This window comes from Humulus lupulus, chromosome 3 (genome assembly GCF_963169125.1).
Source record: "Humulus lupulus chromosome 3, drHumLupu1.1, whole genome shotgun sequence".
NCBI lineage: Eukaryota > Viridiplantae > Streptophyta > Magnoliopsida > Rosales > Cannabaceae > Humulus > Humulus lupulus.
In genome coordinates this window covers 40,561,806-40,587,300 of record NC_084795.1, presented here as the reverse complement: position 1 = coordinate 40,587,300, position 25,495 = coordinate 40,561,806, and the positions used below count along the sequence as shown (strand labels likewise).

The following is a 25,495-nucleotide window of genomic DNA, read 5'->3' as shown; positions in this document are numbered from 1 at the left end:
CCCTTCATCGCATCATCGAGAAGCAAACTTCGGGGAAATGCCTAGACCCGGACAACAGCAATACAGTCGTTCGGTTAGGACATCAACTCCTAGCTCTCAGCCGTCCTCGAGGACGCCCAGGAGAGCCCGAGGAAATTCCCGAAGGAGATCCGGGGAGGGCCCGTGACGTCAGCCCGTCCCCGAAGACCGTCCTGCGCCTTGTCCAGATCGCCCGGCGCGGGACCAGCAAGTTGGCAGGACCGAAAGGCCCCCACCAAATTTGATCCATCCAGACGGAACTAGGATCGCCTCCCCAGTCAGGCATCCTCCTTCTCCAATCAGATATCTGTCTCCTCCTCGGACCGTCCGAGACATCCCAGCTTACGGGAGTAGTAGGAGAAACCCACCATCAGCGGGACCTTCCCGGCGTAGCAGGGCGCCAGAAGAAAGCTCAGGTCCTCGCCACCAAAGACGGACTCCAAGCCTATCCAGCAGGAGTCATTGGACCGGCAGTCGCCGGAGTGATCTCTCTGGAGGAGACCTGCGTCGGCGACTAAGTTCGGCACAAAGTCACCAGACCACCCAGGGAGGCGACCTTCGAGACCGCCTCAACTCCCATAGAGAAGATCGGGCTAGAGATGGTAGTCAGGCTCGCTCGAGGGGGGCCCAATCCAAAGTACGTAACGGAGGGAATGTCCCAAACAACCTATCTCAGGATAGGAGGGGCAACAACCCACCTAATATGTACAATGGATCCGGAGCTGTTGAGCAGCCCCGGAATAACCAAGGATCTCAGGACCAAACCCTCGAGCGCCTAACTCAGATGGAGGAACTGATGAGGAAGCTCCTGTCAGAAAAAGAAAAAGACGAATATGATTCGGGAGACGAGATGGAACTCTTCGCCCCCAACATAGCAGCAACGGCATACCCATCTGGCTTCCGTATGCCTCACTTGTCGAAGTTCAACGGGGATGGAGATCCGTCGGACCATTTAGGGATGTTCAACACCCTAATGATGGCCCATAATATTGGCCCAGAGCTGAGATGCTTGATCTTCCCCTCCACACTGACCGGACCTGCTAGACAGTGGTTCAAGCAAAGTAAAAGACAGTCAATCAGCTCCTTCTCAGCTGACTTCAAAAGGGCATTCCGCGCCTCCCAGGCCGCCCGTGTCCAGGCCGACTCCCTGGCCAATGTGAGATAGCAGCCCGGCGAGACGCTAAAGGCCTACCTGAGCAGATTCGCAAACTTCGCTGCCCGAGCTAGGGACGCGGATGATAGCTCCAAGCTCATGGCCATGAGAACCGGAATCCTTGTCGGAGGAGACCTATGGAAGGATATACAGAGGAAGGGAGCCAGCTCGGTTAACGAATTCCTTAACAGAGCCCAAGAATGGATAAACTTGGAAGAAGCAGAAGCCTCAGCCGCAGGAACCAGCCAGGTTCCCGAGCAGCCCGCCGGAGTAGGGACGGAGGTCATGGCAGCGACCCCAGACGTCATACAGAACAGCCAGCCGGGTGGAGGCAAAAGAAAGGGAAATGGCGAAAACAATCAACACGGCCAAAAGAAGAATAAGTCTGTAGACAAGTTCAAGCCTGTGTTCACGACATATACCGAACTCACCCAGTCCAGGGAAAGTATCTTCCTGGCCAACTCTACTCGGGTCCCCTAGAAGAGGCCGGAACCATTGAAACACCACAAGGGAAAGAAAGACACTTCCAAATTTTGTCGTTTTCATAATGACGTCGGACACAATACCGATGATTGCAGGCATCTCAAAGATGAGATAGAGACTCTCATCCGAGCAGGCCCCTTGGCTCAATACTCACAGAACAGGGTCCCGGCGAGTCGGCCTGCTCCAGACGCCCCAGCCAGTCAGCCCGGGACTCGAATAGATCAGGACGTCCCTCCTCCCGTGGTCGGAAGAGAGATATCCACCATCTCTGGAGGTCCGCACATGGCTGGCACGAGCAGAGGCGCCCAGAAGAGATACGTGAATGAACTAAAAGCTCACAACGGAGTGGAGTTCGCCCCGGAGCAGCGTCAGTCGAAACAGCAACGATTAGAGAAACAACCGATCACTTTTACGGAGGAAGATGCAGGCCATGTCCAGTTCCCTCACAATGATCCCTTGGTTGTAGCAGTCCAGCTCGCCAACCGGAAAGTAAGAAGGGTGCTGATAGACAACGGGAGTTCGGTGAACCTTTTATTCTAATCCACCTTAGAGAAGATGGGTTTGACTGCCGTCGATCTAAAGGCAACCTCCATGATGCTGTATGGTTTTTCGGGAGAAGGATCGGCAGCGATAGGGACGATCAAGCTGGTAATCACCCTAGGAGAAGAGTCTCGGACAGTCTCTAAACTACTCGAGTTCGTGGTCATTGACTGCTCCGCGGCCTACAACGCCATTTTGGGTCGACCTACGCTCATAGCTTTCGAGGCTATCACTTCCATTCGACACCTCTCCATGAAATTACCTACTTCAACAGGAATCTGCACCATCAAGGGCGATCAGCTCGCTGCCAGGGAATGCTACAACATTTCCATGAAGGGAAAATCTAAACCCGGGCAGCTGGCTATGGCCATTCTGAGTGAAGAGGAATCCCAGGAACCCTTGGCGGCTCCTGAGATTGAAAAACCTCAAAACGCCAAAGGGGAAAGTGTCGCCCTTAGTGAGGACATTGACCCCCGAATAGGCGAAGATAGGTCCGAGCTCCAGACTATTGAGGAGCTCGAGGAAGTGAACCTTGACCCACAAAATCCATCACGGATGGTCAAGCTCGGGAAAAACCTCTGTAGCAAGAGGAAGACGGAGCTGATTACGTTTCTTAGGGCTAATTTAGATATATTCGCATGGTCGCACGAGGACATGGTAGGGATTAGCCCGAGTGTCATCATGCACACGCTCCATCTGGACAAAAGCGTTCCTGCCAAGTCTCAGAAGCAAAGACGTCTAGGAACAACCCGAGCTGAAGCCCAAGAAGAAGAAGTGACCCAACTCAAAAAATGTGGCTTTATCTGTGAAGCCAAATTTCCTATTTGGGTCGCCAACCCCGTTCTAGTTCCAAAGCCCAACGGGAAATGGCGGACCTGCATTGACTTCTCCGATCTGAATAAAGCCTGCCCCAAGGATTGTTTTCCACTGCCAAGGATCGATCAGCTGGTGGATGCCACGGCGGGACACGAGCTCATGTCCTTCATGGACGCGTTGCAGGCTACAATCAGATCGCGATGAATCCAGCGGACCAGGAACACACTAGCTTCATGACCCCGACTAATGTCTATTGCTACAAGGTCATGCCGTTCGGTCTGAAGAACGCCGGAGCTACCTACCAAAGGCTAGTAAACAGAATGTTCGCGGACCAGATCGGAAAAAACATGGAAGTCTATGTTGATGACATGCTCGTCAAGTCAAAGACTGCCGACAACCATGTTTCTGACCTGGAAGAATGTTTTAAAATACTACGAGAATATGGCATGAGGCTCAATCCCCATAAGTGTACTTTTGGTGTCGCATCCGGGAAATTCCTGGGGTTCATAGTTAATACCCGAGGAATCGAAGCAAACCCCGACAAGATCAGGTCACTGCTCGAGCTTCCTTCGCCTAGGTCGCGGAAAGATGTCCAGGGCTTGACAGGGAGGGTGGCCGCACTAAACCGGTTTATTTCCAAGTCAACCGATAAGTGTTTGCCCTTCTACAACCTGCTTCGGGGAAACAAGAAGTTTGAATGGACAGTAGAATGCGAAAGCGCATTCCTTGACCTGAAGGCACATCTGGCTGAACCGCCCGTGCTATCCAAGCCCAAGGCAGGAGAGCCTCTTTTCCTCTACCTGGCCGTCACTGAGGACGCGGCTAGCGCCGTACTAGTACGAGAAGAGGACCAAGTTCAGAAGCCAGTCTATTACATCAGCAAGAGACTCCTCGGGGCAGAATCACGATACCCGCTGATGGAAAAATTGGCGTTCTGCCTAATCACGGCCTCGCGAAAGCTCAGGCCGTACTTCCAATCTCACTCGGTACACGTCATGATCGATCAACCTCTAAGGCAGGTTTTGCAAAAGCCTGAAGCATCGGGACGTTTGTTAAAGTGGGCGGTCGAACTCAGTCAGTTCGAGATTTTCTATACTCCACGAACTGCCATAAAAAGTCAGGCCTTGGCCGACTTTGTGGCAGAATGCACGGGATTCCAGGAGAATCCAGCGGAGTACTAATCTCAGCTCACCTCGCCCCAATCGTTGTGGAAAATCTTTGTAGATGGTTCATCCAACGAAAATGGCTCCGGGGCCGGAATAATTCTGATATCCCCCGAGGGACATAGGTTCCACTCGGCGCTAAGGTTCGGGTTCAAGGCCTCCAACAACGAGGCGGAATACGAAGCTTTGCTGGCCGGCCTAAGGATAGCCAGGGAGTTAAAGGAGAGCTCCGTCCAGTGCTTCAGTGACTCCCAGCTCGTGGTTAACCAGGTCTTGAGCGAATATCAGGCACGAGGACCCAAGATGGCCGCCTATCTGGCGAAGGTAAAAGCCGAGTTGTCCGCATTTGATCGAGGATCGATCGAATAGATACCTCGAGAGCAGAACGCCAATGCAGATGCTCTTGCCAAGCTCGCCACCTCGGGAGAGACAGAGACCCTGGGGTTGGTGCCAATAGAATTCTTGGAAAAACCAAGTATAGAAGAATATCGGGCAGAGGTCGAGATGATCGACGCCAGGCCAACCTGGATAACCCCCATTCTTGAATATCTCGCAGAGGGCAAGCTGCCTGAGGGACGTACCGACGCGCGGCGAGTCCTATATCAAGCTCTGAGATATAATATAGTCGATGGAGTGTTGTACCCATGTGGGCACTCTTTACCTCTCCTCCGGTGCGTTCTTCCAAGTGAAGCGAAGGCCATCCTGCAGGAAATTCACGAAGGATTCTGCGGAGGCCACACTGGGGGGCAAAGCTTGGCCTTAAAGGTTCTCAGGCAAGGTTATTATTGGCCGACTCTGTCCAAAGACTCGATTTCATACGTAAAGAGCTGCGACAAGTGCCAGCGATTCGCTGCAGTTGCCCGAGCTCCTCCAGTCGAGCTGAAAATGATCTCGGCCCCTTGGTCGTTCGCCGTTTGGGGGATAAACTTAGTAGGCGCCCTGCCTACCGGAAAGGGCGGAGTCCGTTACGCCGTGGTAGCCATCGACTACTTCACTAAGTGGGCCGAGGCTGAGCCATTGGCAACGATCACGTCTAAAAAGGTGCTTGACTTCGTGACTAAAAACATCATATGTCGCTTCGGCCTGCCCAAGAAGATCGTCTCCGATAACGGCACTCAGTTCGACAGCGACCTGTTCACGGAGTTCTATGACAGGCATGGGATTGTGAAAATTTTCTCCTCTGTAGCCTATCCTCAGGCTGACGGCCAGGTCGAGGCTGTCAACAAGACTCTAAAGGCGAGCCTCAAGAAAAGATTAGACGAAGCAAAGGGGGTCTGGCCAGAACAGCTCCCCCAGGTCCTATGGGCGTACCGGACCTCGCATCGGACTCCTACGAGTCATACTCCTTTTTCTTTAACTTTTGGGAGTGAGGCAGTCCTCCCCGTGGAGATAAAGGTTCTTTCGCATAGAGTCCAATCTTACGACCAAGATCGAAACCTCGAGCTCTTATGCCATTCCCTCGATCTGGTTAAGGAAAAGTAGGGGGATTCGCAACTCCAGCTCACCCATTATCAGCAGAAGATCACTCGCTACTTCAACTCTAAAGTCAAAAAACGCGCCTTTAGCGTTGGCGACTTGGTCCTAAGGAGAGTTTTCCTAGCCGGGAAAGATCCCAAAGATGGGGTTTTGGGACCAAACTGGGAAGTTCCATACCAGGTCATCGAAGTCATCAAGGAGGGAACGTATAAGCTAGCTCGACTTGATGGAAGGGCGGTCCCACGGACTTGGAACGCCATCCACTTAAAGAGATATTATCAATGATCCACTTGTAAGGCCTGGAAGGCCACCTTTTGTGTATTAATAAAAATCAGCTTTTTACGCATATTTGCAATTGTAATCTTAAAAGTAACCACGAAAGACCCTTTCCCAGTTACTTGGGGGGGGGGGGGGGGGGGGGGGGGGCATATGGTACCTGGATATAACCAGGTCTCCTTAACGACTTAGATGTTGATTCTTATCGATTGATCGTGGTTTTCTTAAAAATGCGAGATATGGATAAGGGTTAACACTAACTAAGTCCTATCCTAGTTTTAACCGGGTCATAAAAACTTAGAAGTTGATTAAAATTCGTTGATCGTTGTTCTTCTTAAAGAGCTCGAGATACGGATAAAAGTTAACACGGACTAAGTTTTCTAAATAAGCTCCTGGTTTTAACCGGGTCATAAAAACTTAGAAGTTGATTTAAATTCGTTAATCGTTGTTCTTCTTAAAGAGCTCGAGATACGGATAAAAGTTAACACGGACTAAGTTTTCTAAATAAGCTGCTGGTTTTAACCAGGTCATAAAAACTTAGAAGTTGATTTAAATCTGTTGATCGTTGTTCTTCTTAAAGAGCTCGAGATACGGATAAAAGTTAACACGGACTAAGTTTTTTAAATAAGCTCCTGGTTTTAACCGGGTCATAAAAACTTAGAAGTTGATTTAAATCCGTTGATCGTGTTCTTCTTAAAGAGCTCGAGATACGGATAAAAGTTAACACGGACTAAGTCTTCTAAATAAGTTCCTGGTTTTAACCGGGTCATAAAAACTTAGAAGTTGATTTAAATTCGTTAATCGTTGTTCTTCTTAAAGAGCTCGAGATACGGATAAAAGTTAACACGGACTAAGTTTTCTAAATAAGCTGCTGGTTTTAACCAGGTCATAAAAACTTAGAAGTTGATTTAAATCTGTTGATCGTTGTTCTTCTTAAAGAGCTCGAGATACGGATAAAAGTTAACACGGACTAAGTTTTTTAAATAAGCTCCTGGTTTTAACCGGGTCATAAAAACTTAGAAGTTGATTTAAATCCGTTGATCGTGTTCTTCTTAAAGAGCTCGAGATACGGATAAAAGTTAACACGGACTAAGTCTTCTAAATAAGTTCCTGGTTTTAACCGGGTCATAAAAACTTAGAAGTTGATTTAAATCCGTTGATCATTGTTCTTCTTAAAGAGCTCGAGATACGGATAAAAGTTAACACGAACTAAGTTTTCTAAATAAGTTCCTGGTTTTAACTGGGTCATAAAACTTAGAAGTTGATTATCTATTTATCGTTGTTCTTTTCAAAGACCTCGAGATATAAATAGCGGTTAACACGAACTAAGTTTATCAAAAAGATATATATATATTGTAGCCAAAAACATGAAAAAAATATAAGTTAAAGGTGCAAGGCAAATTGTCTCGAGGTGAAAACACCTCATGCAAAGGTTACATAAAATACTTCAAAATATTCAAAGGCAAAAAAAAAAAAAAGAGAGAGAGAAAAAGCGCCCTAAGCTCCGTCAGTCGGCCCTTTGGAGGTCGTCGTTTCACCCTGCTCCGCCGCACCAGAGGCTTCCCCAGTCTCCGAAGGCGGCGCCTCTTTGTTGAAGCGAGCTTGGAACTTCACTAGCAAGCTCGCCCAGAGACTCGGTGGCATGAAAGAAAAGTCAGCCTCCGGATTGTGGACCCAACAGTGATAGAACAGATCCTGCATGGACTGCTCCGAGGTGGTCCGTTCGTCCTCCAGGGCGGTCTGGGCGGCCTGGATCTCAGTCTTCGCTGCCTCGAGGTCTGCCTGCGAGGTAGCAAGGGAGGTCTTGAGCTCCTGGACCTTCAAGCGGGTCTTCTCCAAGTCGACCTGGGTCTTCTCCAACTCGACCTTCGAGGTCTCCAGGGCATCCTTAGTCGCCTTAACCTCCTGAAGGGTGGCCTGGTGCTCGGTCCTCATGTCATCGAGCTGAGTCCTGGCCCTGATGATGCTCCGGTGAAGGGCGACGACACCCTGTGAGGAATGAAAGATAAATTGGCTCAGAGGAAAAATAAGGCAGAGTGTAATGGTAAAAGCTTTAAAAGAATAGGGCAGCTTACCGTTAGGGTCATGCTCATTGAAGAGTCCATAACGTCAACCGGGCTCATTGACTCAATAGTCCGGAGTTCCTTCTCGGTGAACTTATAGATATGGCTAACGGCGTAGTTTGCCGATTCGTACACTGTCCCCCGGAAGGCCTCTGGGATCTTCTTCAGGTCCTGAGGGTTTACTGGGATGCGCACATCGGAGGCCACCACGGCCGGGGTCCCGAGCTCCGATCCTCCGACCTGAGTAGCGGCCAGAGCTCGCTGAGGCGGTGGAGGCATTTGTCCTGCTTCGGCAGCAGGAAGGATCGCCCCCGCGACCTGGGCTGACGGGGTTTTCTCCTTCTCCTTTGCCGGAGATTTGGTGGAGACCCCAGCAATGCTCTTGGAACCCCGGAGCCTTTTCTGTCTTGTCCCGGCTGAGGGGTTCCCCCGAAGACTACGCCCCGCAAGCTATCCTCGGGCTGAGACATCTCTTCTGTAAAACAAAAAACATGGTTATTACAAGTTAGCAATCATACAGAGATAAAGACAGAAGGTTAAAGCTAAAAAAGTATACGAATACTAAGGGAACCCTACCCCCCGAGCTGGAAGAGCCTAAGACGATTATTTCCCGAGCTGGCGCAAGCTCTGGCTCTGAGTCCGATTCAGGACTAGATTCTCCTACATACTGCCTAAGCCCCGGAGCATAGATACCCCTCTGGAGTGAGGGCCATGTGCGTAGGTTTGTCCCATACTACTGGAAAAAGATCGACCTAAAGGCTAGGGTATTATCTACTACTACGGTACCCCTAGGTCGGCTCTCTTGGTGATCCAACACGAGCCGATCGACACAATGAAGCAGAAGTGTGTTCAGGTCCGGATTGCTCCTGTGATGATGGACGAGCTGCCTAGGATTGAACCTAGCCAGCCGGGGGTCCACAACGGCCCTATCTAGACTCCTAAACAAGTAAGGGTTACCTTGGCCAGAAGGACCCGCGGCTGCTCCGGATTGGATCCTCTCCTCGCCCGTCCTCTGGGCGACCTCCAAAGTCCTCTTCCTGCTCCTCACGAGCGGAACTTCGTCGCCCTTGTCCTCCTCGTCTTCATCTTCCGCGACCTCCTCCATGTTGATAGGCCTGGTTTCCCGAGCTAGAGGCGGCCCCCGGGGCCTCTTTAGGTTCAGTGTTTGGTTCGGAAAGATCAATTTGCAGGCCACCATCGTCTCGTCCGTCACGAGCACGCGATAATCCTTCTCACTGGGGGGCAAGCCCGCCAGTGTTTCATACTGTGCCCCGAGGGTCACAGATTTCTCTGTCCTCGCGAAGATGGCTGCGCAATGAGTTTAAGTCAGAAAGGGGTGTAGGAGGAGCTAAAGCGATAATTAAACACACGAGCTAGGGCCAGGGAGCACTTACGAGCACGATTGAAGTAGTGGTGCTCGCAGTTCCGGAACCCAGTTGACATGAAGAACTGGTCCTTGAAATCATTAGGGTGGCTGGGCAGCTCGATGACCGCCGCCGTGTTGGGAAAACGGGTTAAATAGTAAAACCCGTCGCCTCACCCCCGCTGGTCCGGGCTGGCTTTGAGGCAAAAGAAGTATAAAATATCCGCAGGAGTGGGGACCTCCCACTCATGCTTCTGGAATAAGTACCTCAACCCTGCCAGTAGACGGTAAGAGTTGGGGGGGAGCTGAAATGGGGCCAACCCCACGAAGTTCAAGAAATCAGCAAAGTACTGATCCAGGGGAAGGAAGGCCCCTGCCTTAAAGTGTTCTCCGCTCCAGGCCGCGAACGATTCGTCGAGCGGCGCGCAGCTCCGTTCGCCATCCGAGGCAGGTCGGGCAATAATGGAGGCTTTCCCCAGCGCGATATTGTGAGTGAGGAAGAGTTTGTTAATCTTCGTCTGATCGGTTATCTTTGAGACGATTCTCTCTGCCTCAAAGAAGGCGTCGGGGGCCACCTCGACCTCCTTCTCCACTGCCGGCCCGAAACGGGGGATCGGGGAGCTGGGCATCGCCGCCTTCCCTTTTTCCTGTTGGGAGGCCGAGCTTCCAACGTTCTTCTGAGGGAGATTCCTTTTTGGAGCCATCTGGTCACCTAACGAACAAAAGATAACACTTTAGAAAAGGCGACCCAAGCAGGAGGAAGAAGCAATTATTATTTGCACGAGTTGAGGTAAGCCCAGCTCGTGGAGAGTGGAACCACGCGGTTCAGTGAACACGCGCGTGTACTCCCAACAGATCCCAGATTACTCGGAATTCGTGTGTCATGGGGTTCAAAATAGAATATTGCCTTGGGGGGGGAAAGTTTCAATAGCAGAAAATTACAAAACCGCTTATGAGGCGTGTTCCCTAAGCTACCCGGTTTTGCACCCAAAATTCCCAAAACTCCTACCCATAAATTTTCCCCAGAAAAAGTATCCTGAAGTCCATACTCTAAAGCGATTTCTTACAGCAAATATACCCTAACCTAAAAAGGGTTGTCACCCTCCATATCCACAAAACCCAGAAAACCCTTGCATGCGGCTACAGTGAAATTTTTTACCTAAGCTACAGTAGCATGTTTTCAAAGTACACAGGGTCAGGAAACTTACTGTGTATGACTGGGAGGTAGACGAGAGTGTTGCGTTGATAGGAGCTCCATCGGTGTAGTAGCTTCCAAAGCTTTGGAGAAATCCGTGCGCCTAAGCTTCTTGAACGGTGAAAATGGCAGCAATAGTTTCGAATGAGGAAAAGGGTTTCGTTCTTCTGGAGTATGGAAAAGAAAGAGGAAAAGAGATTTGGAAAATTTCTGATGAGGGAGTGGCTCGTGCGTAGGGTGGCCACCCCCTTTTTATATGCGTGAAGGATCACGTGTAGAAGACTCTTGGATGGCCCTGGTGAGGGATCCGAGGCCTTCCACTCGAAATACGAAACGACGGCCGGGCATGGGCTAGGCCATTAAATGCGGTTCTCGTAAGACATACCGTCACCACCCACGATGTGCCACGTATCAGGCGCCTGCGTAAAGAGTGGAATGCGAAGAGTTTGTGGGGAGGTCTAAAAGCCCCTACTATGGTCTTATATACGACGGCATGTACCACGAGCAGGAGCTTGGGGGGCAGATGTACGCCCTGATTTTTCCACGGGCTGATTAGCAGGCCGAGCTTCGGACTAATCATGGTTAGTCCATAAGCATCCCCCAGGTCGGAGCTCCTGTCTTGAGGTCGTACCCCCCTTAGCTCGAGGAATCCTCAAGGACTCGCCAAGACTCCCAAGACTGGAGCAAGGAATCGGAAGGCCGAAGGTCGGGTCAGATGCACAGCTCGTGGCACGAGCTAGATATGGAGACTATGACCCCTTGTAAAGTCAACACACGCAAGATAAACGTGCATATATCTGACATCACGTGTCCGATATCTCCCTGACTTCTCGGACACGCTACAGGAACGTGCGTGTTCAGACACCCACGGCTGGGTTGGGCCGTGCGGCCCATTATCTCCTTACCTATCGATTTGACCATACTTATGTGTCAGGTTTAGGAATTAATCATGAATGTCACAGAGTTGATATGACAAATAAGAAGGTCACGGGATGACCTCCTTACCAACTTCCAGGTGCCTTCTCCTATAAATATGGAGACCCCGGGAGTTGATAAGGTTGGAAAAACAATAGTCTCTGGAGAGATATACTTTGTAACCAAATACCCAGAATATATCAATAATATTGACTAGTGGAGTAGAAGGATTTTAACCTTTGAACCACTTAAAAACGTGTCTTGAGTCACCCATTTCATTCGCTAAGATCTTATATCTGTTACGGTTCTACATTCGGCACTAATCCCTTCCTCTCTTTCTCTTAATTACCTGTTGGCGAAGAACCGCGTCAACACTATCCAAAATAGATACAGAAATCAAATTCCTCCTAAAAGAGGGTATGTAAGCAACACCTTGTAACTCCAAAAAATGTCCTGTATTCAACTGCAATCTAACTGTCCCCAAAAATTCGATTTGGACTTTTGTATCGTCTCCCATATACACATTCTGCTCCAGACTACTCGGTCTTCTTCGACTTGTCACTGCCTGCAAGGAATTCGTAACATGAATTGTGGCTCCAGTATCTAACCACCAATAATTTGAGGGCACATCAATAATATTGGATTCTAAACAAACCATCACAAGACAATTACATTTCTTCTCTAGGTGAGCTTTGAGCTTTCTACAATCAGCTTTCTTATGCCCAAAATTCTAGCAAAAGTTGCACTTCCCTTTGAAAAACTCATTCTTATGACCATTAGAGGATGAGCTGGACTGTCCATTCCCTTTAGGACTAAGTGCCTTTTTCTTGGGAGGTCTTTGGTTACCAGAGTTATTGGAAGTGAACTTTCTCTTGTGAGGATTGTTTGGGTTCGTCACCATGGAGATACGTCTTGCCCTACCTTTTCTCATGTCCTCCTCTTCCTTGGCAAGAATAGCAGACATCTCCCCAACAATCCATTGCTCCTTCTGAGCATTGTAGCTTGATCTGATTGAATCAAACTGAGATGGAATGTTCTCCATCACCAACCACACCATGTAATCCTCACCAAGGTCCATATCCATGGCCTTAAGTTTATGATAGTGGCCCATGAGCTTGTCAATGTGAGCCCTAATGTCACCTGAACCATCGTAAACAGTGTGATGCAGCATGTTCAAGTGTCCATTCTTCTCATTCTTTGAGAGTTTCTTATACTTTTCCTTAATGGCAGCAAGAAAATCATTTGCATTTTCAGACTTGGGAATACTATCACGAATGGATTCGTCCATGTGATATCTCATAAGCATCAAGCAACAACGATTGGAGTGCTCCCAGTCCTCGTAAGATTTCTTATCCTTCTCAGTAGCATCATTAGCAGGCTTAGATGGTGCATCAATTCTCAAGGCCAAGTCCATTTTCATGAAGGTCAAGTTCATCGTGATATTTTCAATCCACTGCTTGTGGTTGGTTGCATTCAGCGTCAAGACGACAGGAGATCTAGGAATGCTTACAGCTGAATGAGAAACAAGAGCAATAACTATTAAATGCATGTTATGATAAACCATGTCATTTGTGCTCTTTTCTCATCAATATATGATCGCAAAATAACAAATGATCATTATGTATGCTAGAGTTCTTAGACAAACATACAAAATAGAACTCATACACAGGTAAGAACAATCTATTAAACATTATAATCAAATACATTAATTTACTATCGAAAGGATAGATAAATTGTGATTCATAATGTTTAATAAATTATCTTCACCATATTAAGCATCATTACCAAGCAATTATTATCGATAGGATAATTAATTACTTATATAGATCTTAATATAATTTGGAGGAAAAAACACAAAATTTAAATAAATAATTATTTAAATGTTCCTCTTTACTAAACAATTCACATGTTTATTCTTACGATAGGTAAGAAAATAAACAATAATTGTTGATAATATATTATTAGATTTATGCCACAAAAGATTAAATATAAATACATTTATGAAACCAAATTCATGAATTAATCTTGTGCATAAACATATACAAAATATGGTATTAAAAAATGAGTGAAAATGGTAAAAATTGGCCCAAAAACGACCACACACGCGCCCCCACGCACCCTAATTTGGATTTTTTTTTTTTTAAAAGAACGGTTTCAGAAAACGACATGTCGTTTTCCAAAAACGGCGTGTCTTTTACCAAAAACGACTTGTAGTTTACTAAAAACGACTTGTCGTTTGTCACTATAAAAACCGACCCTCACACGTCAAACGACGTGTCGTTTTGCGCTGAAGGGGGCTAATGTCCATACGAACGACATGTCGTTTTTTGCCTGACATAGGCAAAACGACATGTCGTTTTTATCGTCCCTGTCACCCAAATTTGACCCGTGGGTCTGCTTCTCGGGTCTACGCGACCCGGTTCGTGACCCGGTCGGATAGGCCATCTCCGGCCACCAAATCCGACTCCATTTGAGGGGTTTTGCTCCACATCTCATCCTCTATCACTTTCCGGCCCTCCATTTGGGTTAAAAAACTCTCAAAACCAACAATCATATATACATTTTTCTATGAAAATTTTTGGAAAAAAATTGGTATACATGGCCGAAAAACATTCAAGAAATTCCCCAAAATTTTGTCAAAAAAATGGTCTGAACCCATTGATGATTGATATACTAATTTTCTTCATAGCCCAATTCAAAATTTCATTGTAAAAAAAAAAAAAAATTGACAAAAAAATGAGGTATATGACAATAAGCTCTAAAATCAAAAGACCTGGCTCTTGATACCAATTGATAATTGTAAAACAATATTATGAGCATTAAATCCATAAATCAGATTCAAAACAACATTACATGCTCATACAACAATTTAGGAACACATTTTATTTAGAGCATTGAATTGAATATATAGAGATGAAAGTCTCCAATGTTCATCCTTGAATCTCTCACGATCTACACAAAACAATATTAGAAAAGCAATACAAGAGAGAACTTATGGAGAGCAACCCTTACCACAATCACATGCGTATATCCACCCAACAACATATATGTTCTATATATATATCTCGTATGCCTTCTTAGCCTAAGGGGTATATTGGGTCTATTGGGCTTATATTATTAGATATGGTAGACTATGGTTTAATGGGTGAACCTATAGTCTTTAGGGTGCTACCATGTGCCTCAATTGCAATTAGATTAATATTAATCATCCCATTATGGTCTTTAACTGTTCGTAGGCACTCTAGAAAATGATTGTGATAATGGAATTATGTTTGTAATTATATTAGTCCATATAAAATTCTAACATGGATGACGCGTCGTGGTCTGCACCAAACCCAAATGCATGGACCGGAATCTGGAACCCTGCATTGTCACCACCATGGATAAATAAAGGGAGGAGTAACCGGTAATTCGGTTGGACCTAGTTTGCTCCAGAGCCACTTACAGTGTAAGTGTCCTATCCATCGGACAACAATATTATACTCACCATCGGATTCTTCCCTCTCCACTCTTCCATGACCTTGGCACCCTTTCTCAAACCTTCAGCAATGTTGGTCCCTCCATTGGCGACCAATGAGTTAACGGCTTGCATGGCCTACTGTCGCCCGACATCCGTCATTCGCCGAAGCGGGAACAGGCGGCGGACTGTTGAGGAAAAGGCAATAACAGAAAGCTTGTCTTTGGAGGCAAGATTCTGAATTACAAACCCCATTGCCCTTTTGAGCAATGCAAGCTTAGTGCCCGCCATACTTCCGCTTATGTCGAGCACTGTGACAAGGTCGATCGGAGTTCGGGGAGACTGTGAAAGTTGTTGCTGATGAAGGCAGCTGGTCTGGTTTTTGCTATGATTTTGTCTTTTGATCGTTGCAGAAGCTTTGAGATGAACCAGAATGGTGAAATCACCAAAAGAATTTGACCGCGGAGCAGATGAGACTTCTGGGTATGTTTTGATCTCTATCGTCTTGGAGGGACGTTCTCTGTTGTAGCATCCTCATTCTTATTGCAGGGGCTTCTGTTCGACATTGCAGGTTGGCTATTATTCTCCTCTAAGGATTCATCATCGTCAAATATCCCCGGTTCAGGAGCCTGATACAAAGGAAGGATATGCCGGCGGTTTAAGTCCCTTCAAGAAGTAGGTAAGTGGCGTACAACAGTTATCACAGCATCATTTTGAGGAGGCCAACCAACCAGAGTGATTGCCACTGGCCTCGTCGGAGGTGGATGATCAAGAGTTGGAGGACCCTGTAGAGGAATCTCTTTCCATTTGGCCTTGCAGACAGGGCAAATCTGGTTTCCATGTTTGACATTGGAGGTGATGTAGTAGAAATGAAAAGAATGCGAACATTCCGCAGTGAAGATGGCATGGCCGCCTCCTTGCTTCATCTTAGTTAAGCATATGGAACATGTGTTGCTGAAAAATGGAAAAAAATTAAAGAGTGTCAGTAACTATGTTAAATACATGAGACTCGACATTTTTAGGAATAATGTTAGAGACCAATATTCATCCTAGTACTTTTCTAACGTTACAAATTTATAGTTCTTCAGTAATTAAATTGTTGAGGTCCATGTATGTAGAAGAGTATAACTCAGCAACATAGTACTTGAAGAAATGAGGAGTTACGTAAGTGTTGCATGGTAGGTACATCCTACTTTCCTTTCTACAAATATATCAAACAAAGGTCAAAGATAAAAAAAAAAAAAAAAGAGAACACAAGTAGATTGAAACTGATTGATCAACTCAATCAACCGGCAAAGGAGGGGATCATCAAAGTGACCATAAACTAGAAAGAAGAAAGAGTCAATTTTATTTTCTATGAATTTGAGAAAAATCAAACGATAAATTATTGCTGTCTTTGAAGTTGTTCCACACATTGTTATTAATAAAGAAGAATTTTTTTCTACTAGGTAGGCCAAAAAGTACAATTATCAGTACCGACAAAAATTCAAAAGAGTTTTAGATCTTAGCTATTAAGCTTGAATAAAAATGTCAATGTTTAGGCATCCAACAAATAAAGAGAATAATAGGAAACGAGAAAGATTAAAAAATAAAAATAAAACAGATTATTACATAGGTGTCCACTTTTGAGAGGTTATCATAGACCAGAAAATATCAGTCACAAAATAAAAGCAAAAGGAAATAAGGTTGAAAGGTTATCAAGACCACATACAATGATACAGATGGTGCACCGTTTTAAAAGAAAAAATGGAAAATTAGACAAATACATCTCCACCAAAAGGAGAAAAGGAAAACCATAATTAATAAGTTGTTTCTTTATGACATTGCTTTCCCTTTCTTTTACTTGTTTGATGAAATTCAATACCAGAACACTTGTAGATGTTGGGGGGTAAAACAAAAGAGAGGCACACTGAGTAGGGTTTTCTTAAGTTCTGTTTTTTCTTTTACGGTTTTAATTAATTGTGTTAGGGGTGGTGTACATAAAGAGATGTGAGTATTTTTCTGTGGGAAAATGCGTATAAAGTTTGGTATTTAGTGAAAATGGTTGGGTTGTACTCATCACTTGATATGTATAATCTACCTGCTCTCAATTCTTTTTTTTTTTTTTTTGCAAAGTTTTGCAAGTTAAGTTCATTTTTACTCTCCCCTTGTCTCTTTTAGTTCTTTCAATTATTAGTATACTGCAGAAGTGATACTATATACTATAGACTTGTGATCAAATGTGTATACCTATCTTGCCTCAATGAACTATCAACTATAGATAACAATGCCATTTGAGTTAATCTAAGCTTATCATTCATGAATAATCAAGATGGATAATGAACACTTATTTTTTACAAGGCAAAAATAAAAGATTTAAATTATTTGTAAAGAGAAAAAAGGTAAGGGAAAAAGAAGACATAATGATGGTAACAATGGATACCATCAAGTAAAAGACCATGACATGAAATAGGGTTAACATGATTCCACTTTATAGACAGATAAGATTGGTTTTTCAAGTCATGTTTCATACTTTAGTGCACATCGGAACACAAAAGATTCATTCATGGGATAACTCGTATAAACAAACAGATTGATTAAAACAAATATTCTAACTAGTAATAACCAACTATTGTATGTCCGTCGTGTTTAGATGAAGGATCTGGTCCAGAACATTGTGTGCAAAAATTTAACTAAAAAACATTATCGTTTTAGATTTGAAGGAGCGACGACAGATACAAGTCCAACAGGCAACACCATCTAGTCTTTCTTTCTTGAAGAGAAATTTTTAGCATATTCATAAGTTAATGTATAAGAAATCTTGTTGAAGAAATAATATTTGACGTTTTCTTCATATTACGCCATGCCTAGCTGAAATAATAAGGTACATATACTTATTCGCTTAATGCAAAATAAACTTTGAGCAACGGAGGAATTCTACTTGACGGAGCTCAAGGTGAACGTCAAAACAAATTGGAACATGGCAGTGAATATATCTAGGATGTGGGCACTAAAAAAATTAAGTTTTAAGGAGAGAACATGAACATGTCAAAAGTGCCAACCCCATTTTTCCCAGAAAAGAAAATTTTCAACATTCTCAATGCATTATATTAAAATCATGCTTAATTATTTGAGGCGGCATACAAGGAATTTGATTTCAGCAAAGTACAAAGATATTCTCCAAGCAAATTGAGAATTCTATTCGGAGGATCTTTACTATGTTGTGGGAAAAACTACTATTGTGAGAGTCGGTAGCTACAATGATCAACTAGGTCAGAGCATAAATGTTTGTATAGCTTTTGCTGCAAAAAGAGGTCGTGGTTGGGGAGTCGCTACATGACTTCAAGATGAAGGACAAATCCTAAGAGCTTTCCATTGATTGATAAATTGATAAAAGTACAAACTAGTGCGACTTGCCTTCATTTGGCCGAATAATTTTCTTGTACTCGTAGTTGTTTATGTCAACCTTCTCTTGCAAAGCCTATAAACATAGGCAGCCAAGTCAGCTGAAAATATACTCATCATGATATCATTTGAAATTCAAAATGCACAAGCAAGAGAAGAGACTTGTGCACCTTAAGCTCCTCTTCCAAAGAAATCTGTTTTGGCTTATATGCAGGTCCTGTTCTGGACAATGCTTTTCTGGTCTCAATAATATCCCATTCCTGATCATCTTTCACCTTTGCAATATCCTTGCTGAGCAACAAATTCCCCACTTTATTAACGAATGACACAATGACATCCGAAATAAAGTAATATCAAAACGGTCATATAAGTTTTTAATGGTTCAAATTCTTTCTTTGTGCTAATTTTAAAGGACTACAAATAGATGCTGGTGTACCCAGATAACTCAAAATTAGTTTGGCACCATGACCCAAAGTTCAGACCTTTTGGTATATAAAATATGCCATCACAGCTCACTAGAATAATGCAATGACAACTGCTAACAGTTATTTTAACCTTCAGATGATGAATCGTTCCCTTAAACCCTACAATCTTAATACAGAAAAGTAATATTGCTAGATGTGTACCCATGAGAAATTGAACACCAAATCTTATGAGTAAACCATGGACCCTGACCACTGGACCTACCATTCATGGGTAATAATCTTTAATCAACATAAAAGCATGCACACAAAAAAATGTGAACATAATTCTTTATGATGGCATAATCTGCCTTGTTCGAAATTTTCAAACTCAAGAGTAGTGACACTGACCTGCCTTGTATAAGATGAGCAAGGCCAACAGCTCCAAACACAGTGAGAGAGATCATTGGAAGTCCATATCTAAAAAAGGGGTGCTTTACACCCCATTTCTTAAATGATGAAGGAGCTAAACTTTGAATCCTAGCACGGGTAGTAGAAGCACTAGAAGATTTTCTCTTGGTCTGAGTTGTTGTTGGCTCAATAGTTGTCATTTTCACACACCATTAGAGGAACAATACCTAAATACGCAACAGCCAAATCAAAATCAAAGTCAAAGCTCAAAATTCAGACAAAAACTTTTTAAACCTATTTGAATTCCCTTATTTAGATTGTGATTTAATGAAAGATAATTCAATACAAGTGAGTAGGTGTAGACAATTTTTAGCATTCAATTTGGTAATAGTCCCTTATATTTCTTTATTGTTTGTAAACTTACATTTTCCATTAACACATAATTCATATGGTGTTGCAATCAGTTGAATATGTATGAATTGAAAAAGAGGGTTAGACCAAAAAGCTTCATAATCTCTCATCTTGCATAAAAAATGAAAAAGTTACTAGAATGATTAAAAAGCCTCTGTGTGAAACCATATAAAAAAACTATACACACACTATATTAGCATATACGTAATCAGAAAATTGAATGTATCTCATCTTTTATATAATAAGTGTATAAATAACAAAAATTCTAGGATTTAATAGTTTTCCTATTAAATTCCGTCAACTTTAACAGATTTTATTAATCTGCTGTTATCTTTAACGTTTTTTATAAAAAAAAATAAAAAAAAAGTTGATCAATGATTTGAAAATTAATTCTGTCAACTTTAACAGATTTCATTATTATTATTATTATTATGTAGTTAACCTTAACGCTTTTGATCAAATAAATTTTAAAAAAAATGATCAACGACCATTCAAGAAAAACAAACAAACAAAAAACCCTAATCTTCCATTAACCTTATAAATAAAGTAAACCAAATTAAGCTCTTTTCATTGTATATAACAGATATGAAATAACACAACCAAATATAAATTAGCTAAAAAATATCCAATGTTTTATAGCTATGGTGTTTCTCATTCTTAGTTTGGTCATCTAATAATGTTCGCTTTAATCTCTTTCTTCATCATAAGAACTACTACGAACTTCTACTAATCCTCGGATCTGTGATTATGAACAGAACCCAATACTAATAAGGCCAAAGATTCGTAGTTGATCATACCTGAACCGAGAATCTTCTTTAAATCAGCGGCGGAAAACGGCCAACAAGTAGGCGGCGATGATCTTCATTCTGTCAATTCAAAACAAAAATTGATAAAAAAACCCTAGAATTAAAAAACAAAATCAAACTCGTAAAAAGAGAGTTGGAAAATTTATAGAGAGAAGAGGTGAGAGACAGAGTCGGAAATGAGGGAGAGAGGACTGAGATGAAGAGAATCGCATAGAATGGGTGCTGGGGTTATATATAATGCCAAACCATAACTCAAAACTACGTCGTTTTAAATTTGAACCCAAGCTCTAATTTGATTTTAAATACTGAACTTTATCATTTTGATCGGACTTAAAGTTAAATACAATCAGATAATGTGTGTAAAAAATATCTATAAAAAATATTACATTATAATTTTTTTAAAAAAACTTAAAAGTAAGTTATTTGGATTTTATATTCCATTTATAATTAAAAAAAATTAAATTGGTTTTTTAAGGAATAATTAGTAAAATCTTTAATAGAAATTGTTGTTTTTATGTCTCTAATTTCAAAGTTTAGCATTTAAATTATCAATCCCATATATAATTTAGTGAAGGAAAAAACAAAAACAAAACTAATTGTATATTACATAAATTTAAAAATAAAAATATTGATAAGTATTTGAATTTACAGAATATAAATCACAAAATAAAAACATAATTGTGTTTAGTTTTTTTTTTTTTTAATAAATTCATTTTATTCAGAATGCATAATATAAGCCGTATAAATTGGGGGAGGAATTTCCTCTGGACAACAAAACTCATTGTCTAGCTAAATAGCATGCAAAGATACTATTGGAAATTAGACAAAAAAAAATTCATATCAAAATGACTAATACTCAGATAATTTAATAGGTTGAACTATTGTTTTAAACCAAAATTAATTGAATAAAAATCAAAGAAACTACCGCAAGAAGAATATCAAATCTTGAGATAGAAAAGTCTCTTTTAGTTTTACCAGAACTTATGCTTGAAAAATTGATAAGTACACGTGCAAAACAAACCAACAAATATAAGTAACTTCTTAAAAGTAAAATAAAATAAAATCATTTAAAATATAGGAAATCAAGCCAAAGTTTCATCATTTGGTTTTCCCTTGATTCAAATTTTAGAAATAAAATTAGTTTTTAAGTTTAGGGGTCTAATTAAAGACTACTATTTGGTTAGACCCCATTAATTTTGTCTAGTAAGAATGAGAGTAATAAAGTAACAAAACAACCACATCCAATAATTAAAAATAATCAATTAAGATAGCTAAAATTCATTTTGACCCAAAGTGAATTGAAGGAAGTCACTAACAACTTAAATACAGTTTTATAATAGTCAATCTTGTATGTTGACTACCAATTCATCCAGCCTACAAAGAGACACAACAAGCCTACAAACATGTACAAAAAATACACCTACAAACAGGCACAAACAAGCCTACAAAAAGGCACAAAAAACAAGTCTAAGTGGCACAAGATATGTGAGAGATAGCATATACTCAATTTAAGACTTAAGGAGATACATACATTTTGGCTTTAACAATATCCAAGAAAAAAAACTAAGATTCTTGTGCATTGTAACTATATAATTGAAATAAAGAAACTACAGAAAACATAATTATAAAATAATCACTCTTAATAATAAAAATGATAAAACAATATTAGGTTAATTATAAAATACCATTTAACTTCTAAATATAAAAACCAAATATTGTAATAAAAATATTAATAGGTTAAAATAATTTTAATTATATATTACAATTTAATTAATATAAAGGAGCAATTAAAATTTTAATTATAAAATTCATTTAATTTCCATATTATATGTATTTCAACTAAAATTGGAAAAATCTCTCAATTAATTAACCACATTAACTGTAATAAATGGAAATTTTCAACTATTGAATTAAAATTCCTTAGTAGAAAAAACAAATTAATATTAAAAAGTAATAAATGTTATAAAATAAATGTCATTCAAAATCTGATTATAATCAGTTATGAAACATATGATATGTCAAAATTGATTGAAATGATATGATATGATATATCAAAATGTATTCGCAGAATTTATAATCAATTGAAAACAAATTAAGATGAAGAAGAAAGGAAAAAAAGTCTTGCATTTTTAAGAAAAATCCAGAACAGGCATTCCGACAAATATAATATGAGCATTGGAAAATAACAAATTTAATAATGTATTTCAGAATGAATCCATTAATGCAGTATACAATCCCTTCTCAAACCAAACACGTAACTAACAGATCTATGTATATGAAGCCAAACCAGATCTCAATATCTCCTTACTCCACTTTTTTCTTTTTTCAAAGACGATCTTTCCTCAAAAAGGAAAAATGAAAAATGGCAAACAGACATGATCCAGAGACCCACATTACTCTCTGTTATATTATTTTATAATATAATATAATGTAATGTTATATTATTTTATAATATAATATTTTAGATTAAATAAATGTGACATAGAGTGTCACATATTGTAACATATAATAGAGAGTTACATTATTTGGATATATGTGAAATATCCAAACATGTAACATGTTTGGTGTTACAAATTCATCACAAATTTGTAACTCCTAAATATCACCCATTATTGTGTAGATTTGTTGTTACACAATATTGAGATGGATTTCTTAAAGCCATATGAGAAATGGCTGATAGAGATGTGATTTTAACTCCCATATTATGTATGGAAGTTACAAAATCAAGTGGGAATAAATTGGAACGTTTTGAAAAAACTGAAGAAGAAAAATCGTTGCTGCAACTGACTGAGGGCCGCGGCGCCTGGTAGCAAGCGTCGCGGCCCTAGTGCCTGACAGCCTCTTCCAACTTTGGTTTTTATCCAATTTTGAACGTTTCCAAAAGCCAAGTAACTCCCAAATCTCTATTTTGATTCCATAAAACATCCAATTAATCATTGGTAACAGCCATGGGGGTTGGTGGAATTTGAAATTCAAAGGGTGTCTCTAAACTCTATAAATAGGAGCCTAATGCTCACTTGTAAGACACAACATTTCTATCCATTAGAGCACTTGGCTAGAAACACCTTGAGGCTTGATTATTCCAGAAAGTTTTTCCAATATGTGAGAGAGATCCCTTAGTGCTTGAGTTAGGGGGAAATAAGCTTTTGGACAAAGGTTTTAAACCTTATTCAAGTTGGTGATCCCCAACCCTCGTCACTTAGGTTGTGTAAGTGAGAGTTTACCTGTGTTTCTGTTCTTCTCTTTATTATATTGTTCTTCTTCTTATTCTCTTGTTTTATTTACTTGTATATTTTGTTTAAGAGTTGTAATCTTTTCATTCGGTCCAAACACTTTGTTTTATTTGTAACATTTTGCTTTGAGTTGTATTTTACTATTCTCTTCTTCTTCATCATCTTCTTCATTTCCTTTGTTTTATTTGTATTTTCAGTTATAGAGTTGTAACACTTTATTTAATCAACCTTGCCCATTGTAATATTTTGCATAGAGTTGTAACATTATCTTACCATTTCCATTGAGGCAATACATATTTTCATAACACTCTCAACACTAACATAAAACAAATAATTACCCAATAAAAAAAAGTACACAATCACAAATGATTCACACTCAAACAAAATGCAATCTTGTACAAATTGGAGATCTGTGCCCAAAGCGTGTCCAAGATTAGTTCAATGATTCTGCATTCAATTTAATTACTGTAAATATATATATATATATATAGAAATACTTACAGGGAGACCCAGAAACCGAAGCTGAGCCCAGATTTGAGTAGGAGAAAATACTACAATTTTTGGGTAATAGAATAAGTAATGAAGAATAAAGTATAGAGAGATCTGGAGCACAGAGACTTGGCTAGGGAGGCAGTAAGAAAATCTGTTAGTTGAGGAGATAGTTGATTGAGGCATGCCACACTTTATTTTTATTTTAAATTACTTTGAAATCTCTCTCCCTCGTCGTCAACCCTATTCTTCCTTAAGCTCTGGCATTAGCTCACTCCCATCTCACTTAATCTCCCCATGATATATGATTATACTCTATATGGGTCTAAAATAGGGACGGGACATGATGTAGAATATAGGTGAATTTTTGTGTAATTTTTGGGTGGATTAGGAAGATAGTGGGATTTGTTAAAAATATATTATTGGGTTTGAATTAACGATGGTTTTAGAGAGAGGACAAATCGTAAAGGCAATCAAGCTATGAAGGTGAGATTCAAACACCCCCAAACGAAACTAAAGTTAAGTCATAAGTCTGGGATACTTGGAAGAAAATAATACAAAAAAGACAACATAGGCTGCCAACAAAACGTACCCCAACGAAGACGATGATGACTTCAAACTTGTTCTGTCACGAGGGCAGGGACGGTTGGACTAAGAGAGAGGAGCATTCCATAATTGTGTTTAGTTTGATCGCATATTTGGTGAATTAATCATATATTTTTAAATTTTGAAAATATAAAATATGTGTTTATATGTATGATTTCAAAACTTACATAATTAATTTAATAATTAAAAATAATCATAACATTTAAAAATATGCATTTTTGTTTAAATTAATGAGTTGAATTTTTATTATATAAAAAAAAAAAAAGTCATAACATTAATTAACATATATTCTATTTAGGCCTCTCCTCAAATTAATAGAGATTTTCTTTAAAATTCAAAATTCAATTTTTATGTTTTAAAAAAATATATCAATGAGAAGATGCAAGATATTTAATTTCTAATAGCTATATCAATGAGAAGATGCAACATATTTTTATTCTAATATTTAGTATTAGTTAGGGTAATTCTATGGTAATCCTAGTTATAATCTTTATCATATGTTTATGTATTGATATTGACTTAGAATATATCTATTATTACTTAAAATATACTTTAAATGCATACCATAATAATTATTACTTATTTTTTTTATAGTTTACATTTAAGCTTGAAAAATAATTAAATGATATTATAGGGATGGTATTAATTTTGTTGCTACTAAAAAAAATACAAAAAGAGAACCAATCTCAAATTAGATAACTCATGAAAGACAAACTTGATGTTGGAACCAAGATATATCAAGTTGTGCATACAGAGGAAAGAAACAAATAATGAAAAAAAGTATAATCTGTGTGTCATACAAGAAAAGTTGCAGTATAAATGAATTTAACTCTTAC

General features: G+C 40.7%; 1 protein-coding gene across 2 annotated transcripts; it reads right to left on the bottom strand.

The window, feature by feature from the left end:
• Positions 1-17,982: 17,982 nt before the first annotated feature.
• On the bottom strand, positions 17,983-24,535 carry LOC133822565 (uncharacterized). Of its 2 annotated transcripts, none has more exons than XM_062254940.1 (5): positions 24,066-24,535; positions 20,323-20,391; positions 19,115-19,341; positions 18,473-18,593; positions 17,983-18,378 (listed from the first exon to the last, which is right to left on the bottom strand). In XM_062254940.1, the coding sequence occupies exons 3-5, from the start codon at positions 19,312-19,314 to the stop codon at positions 18,301-18,303; spliced, it is 399 nt and encodes a 132-aa protein (XP_062110924.1). In that variant the 5' UTR covers positions 19,315-19,341; positions 20,323-20,391; positions 24,066-24,535; the 3' UTR covers positions 17,983-18,300. The 2 variants fall into 2 exon arrangements, with proteins under 2 accessions (XP_062110924.1, XP_062110923.1); XM_062254939.1 differs by lacking the exon at positions 24,066-24,535 and adding an exon at positions 20,498-20,549.
• Between the last annotated feature and the right edge of the window lie 960 nt (positions 24,536-25,495).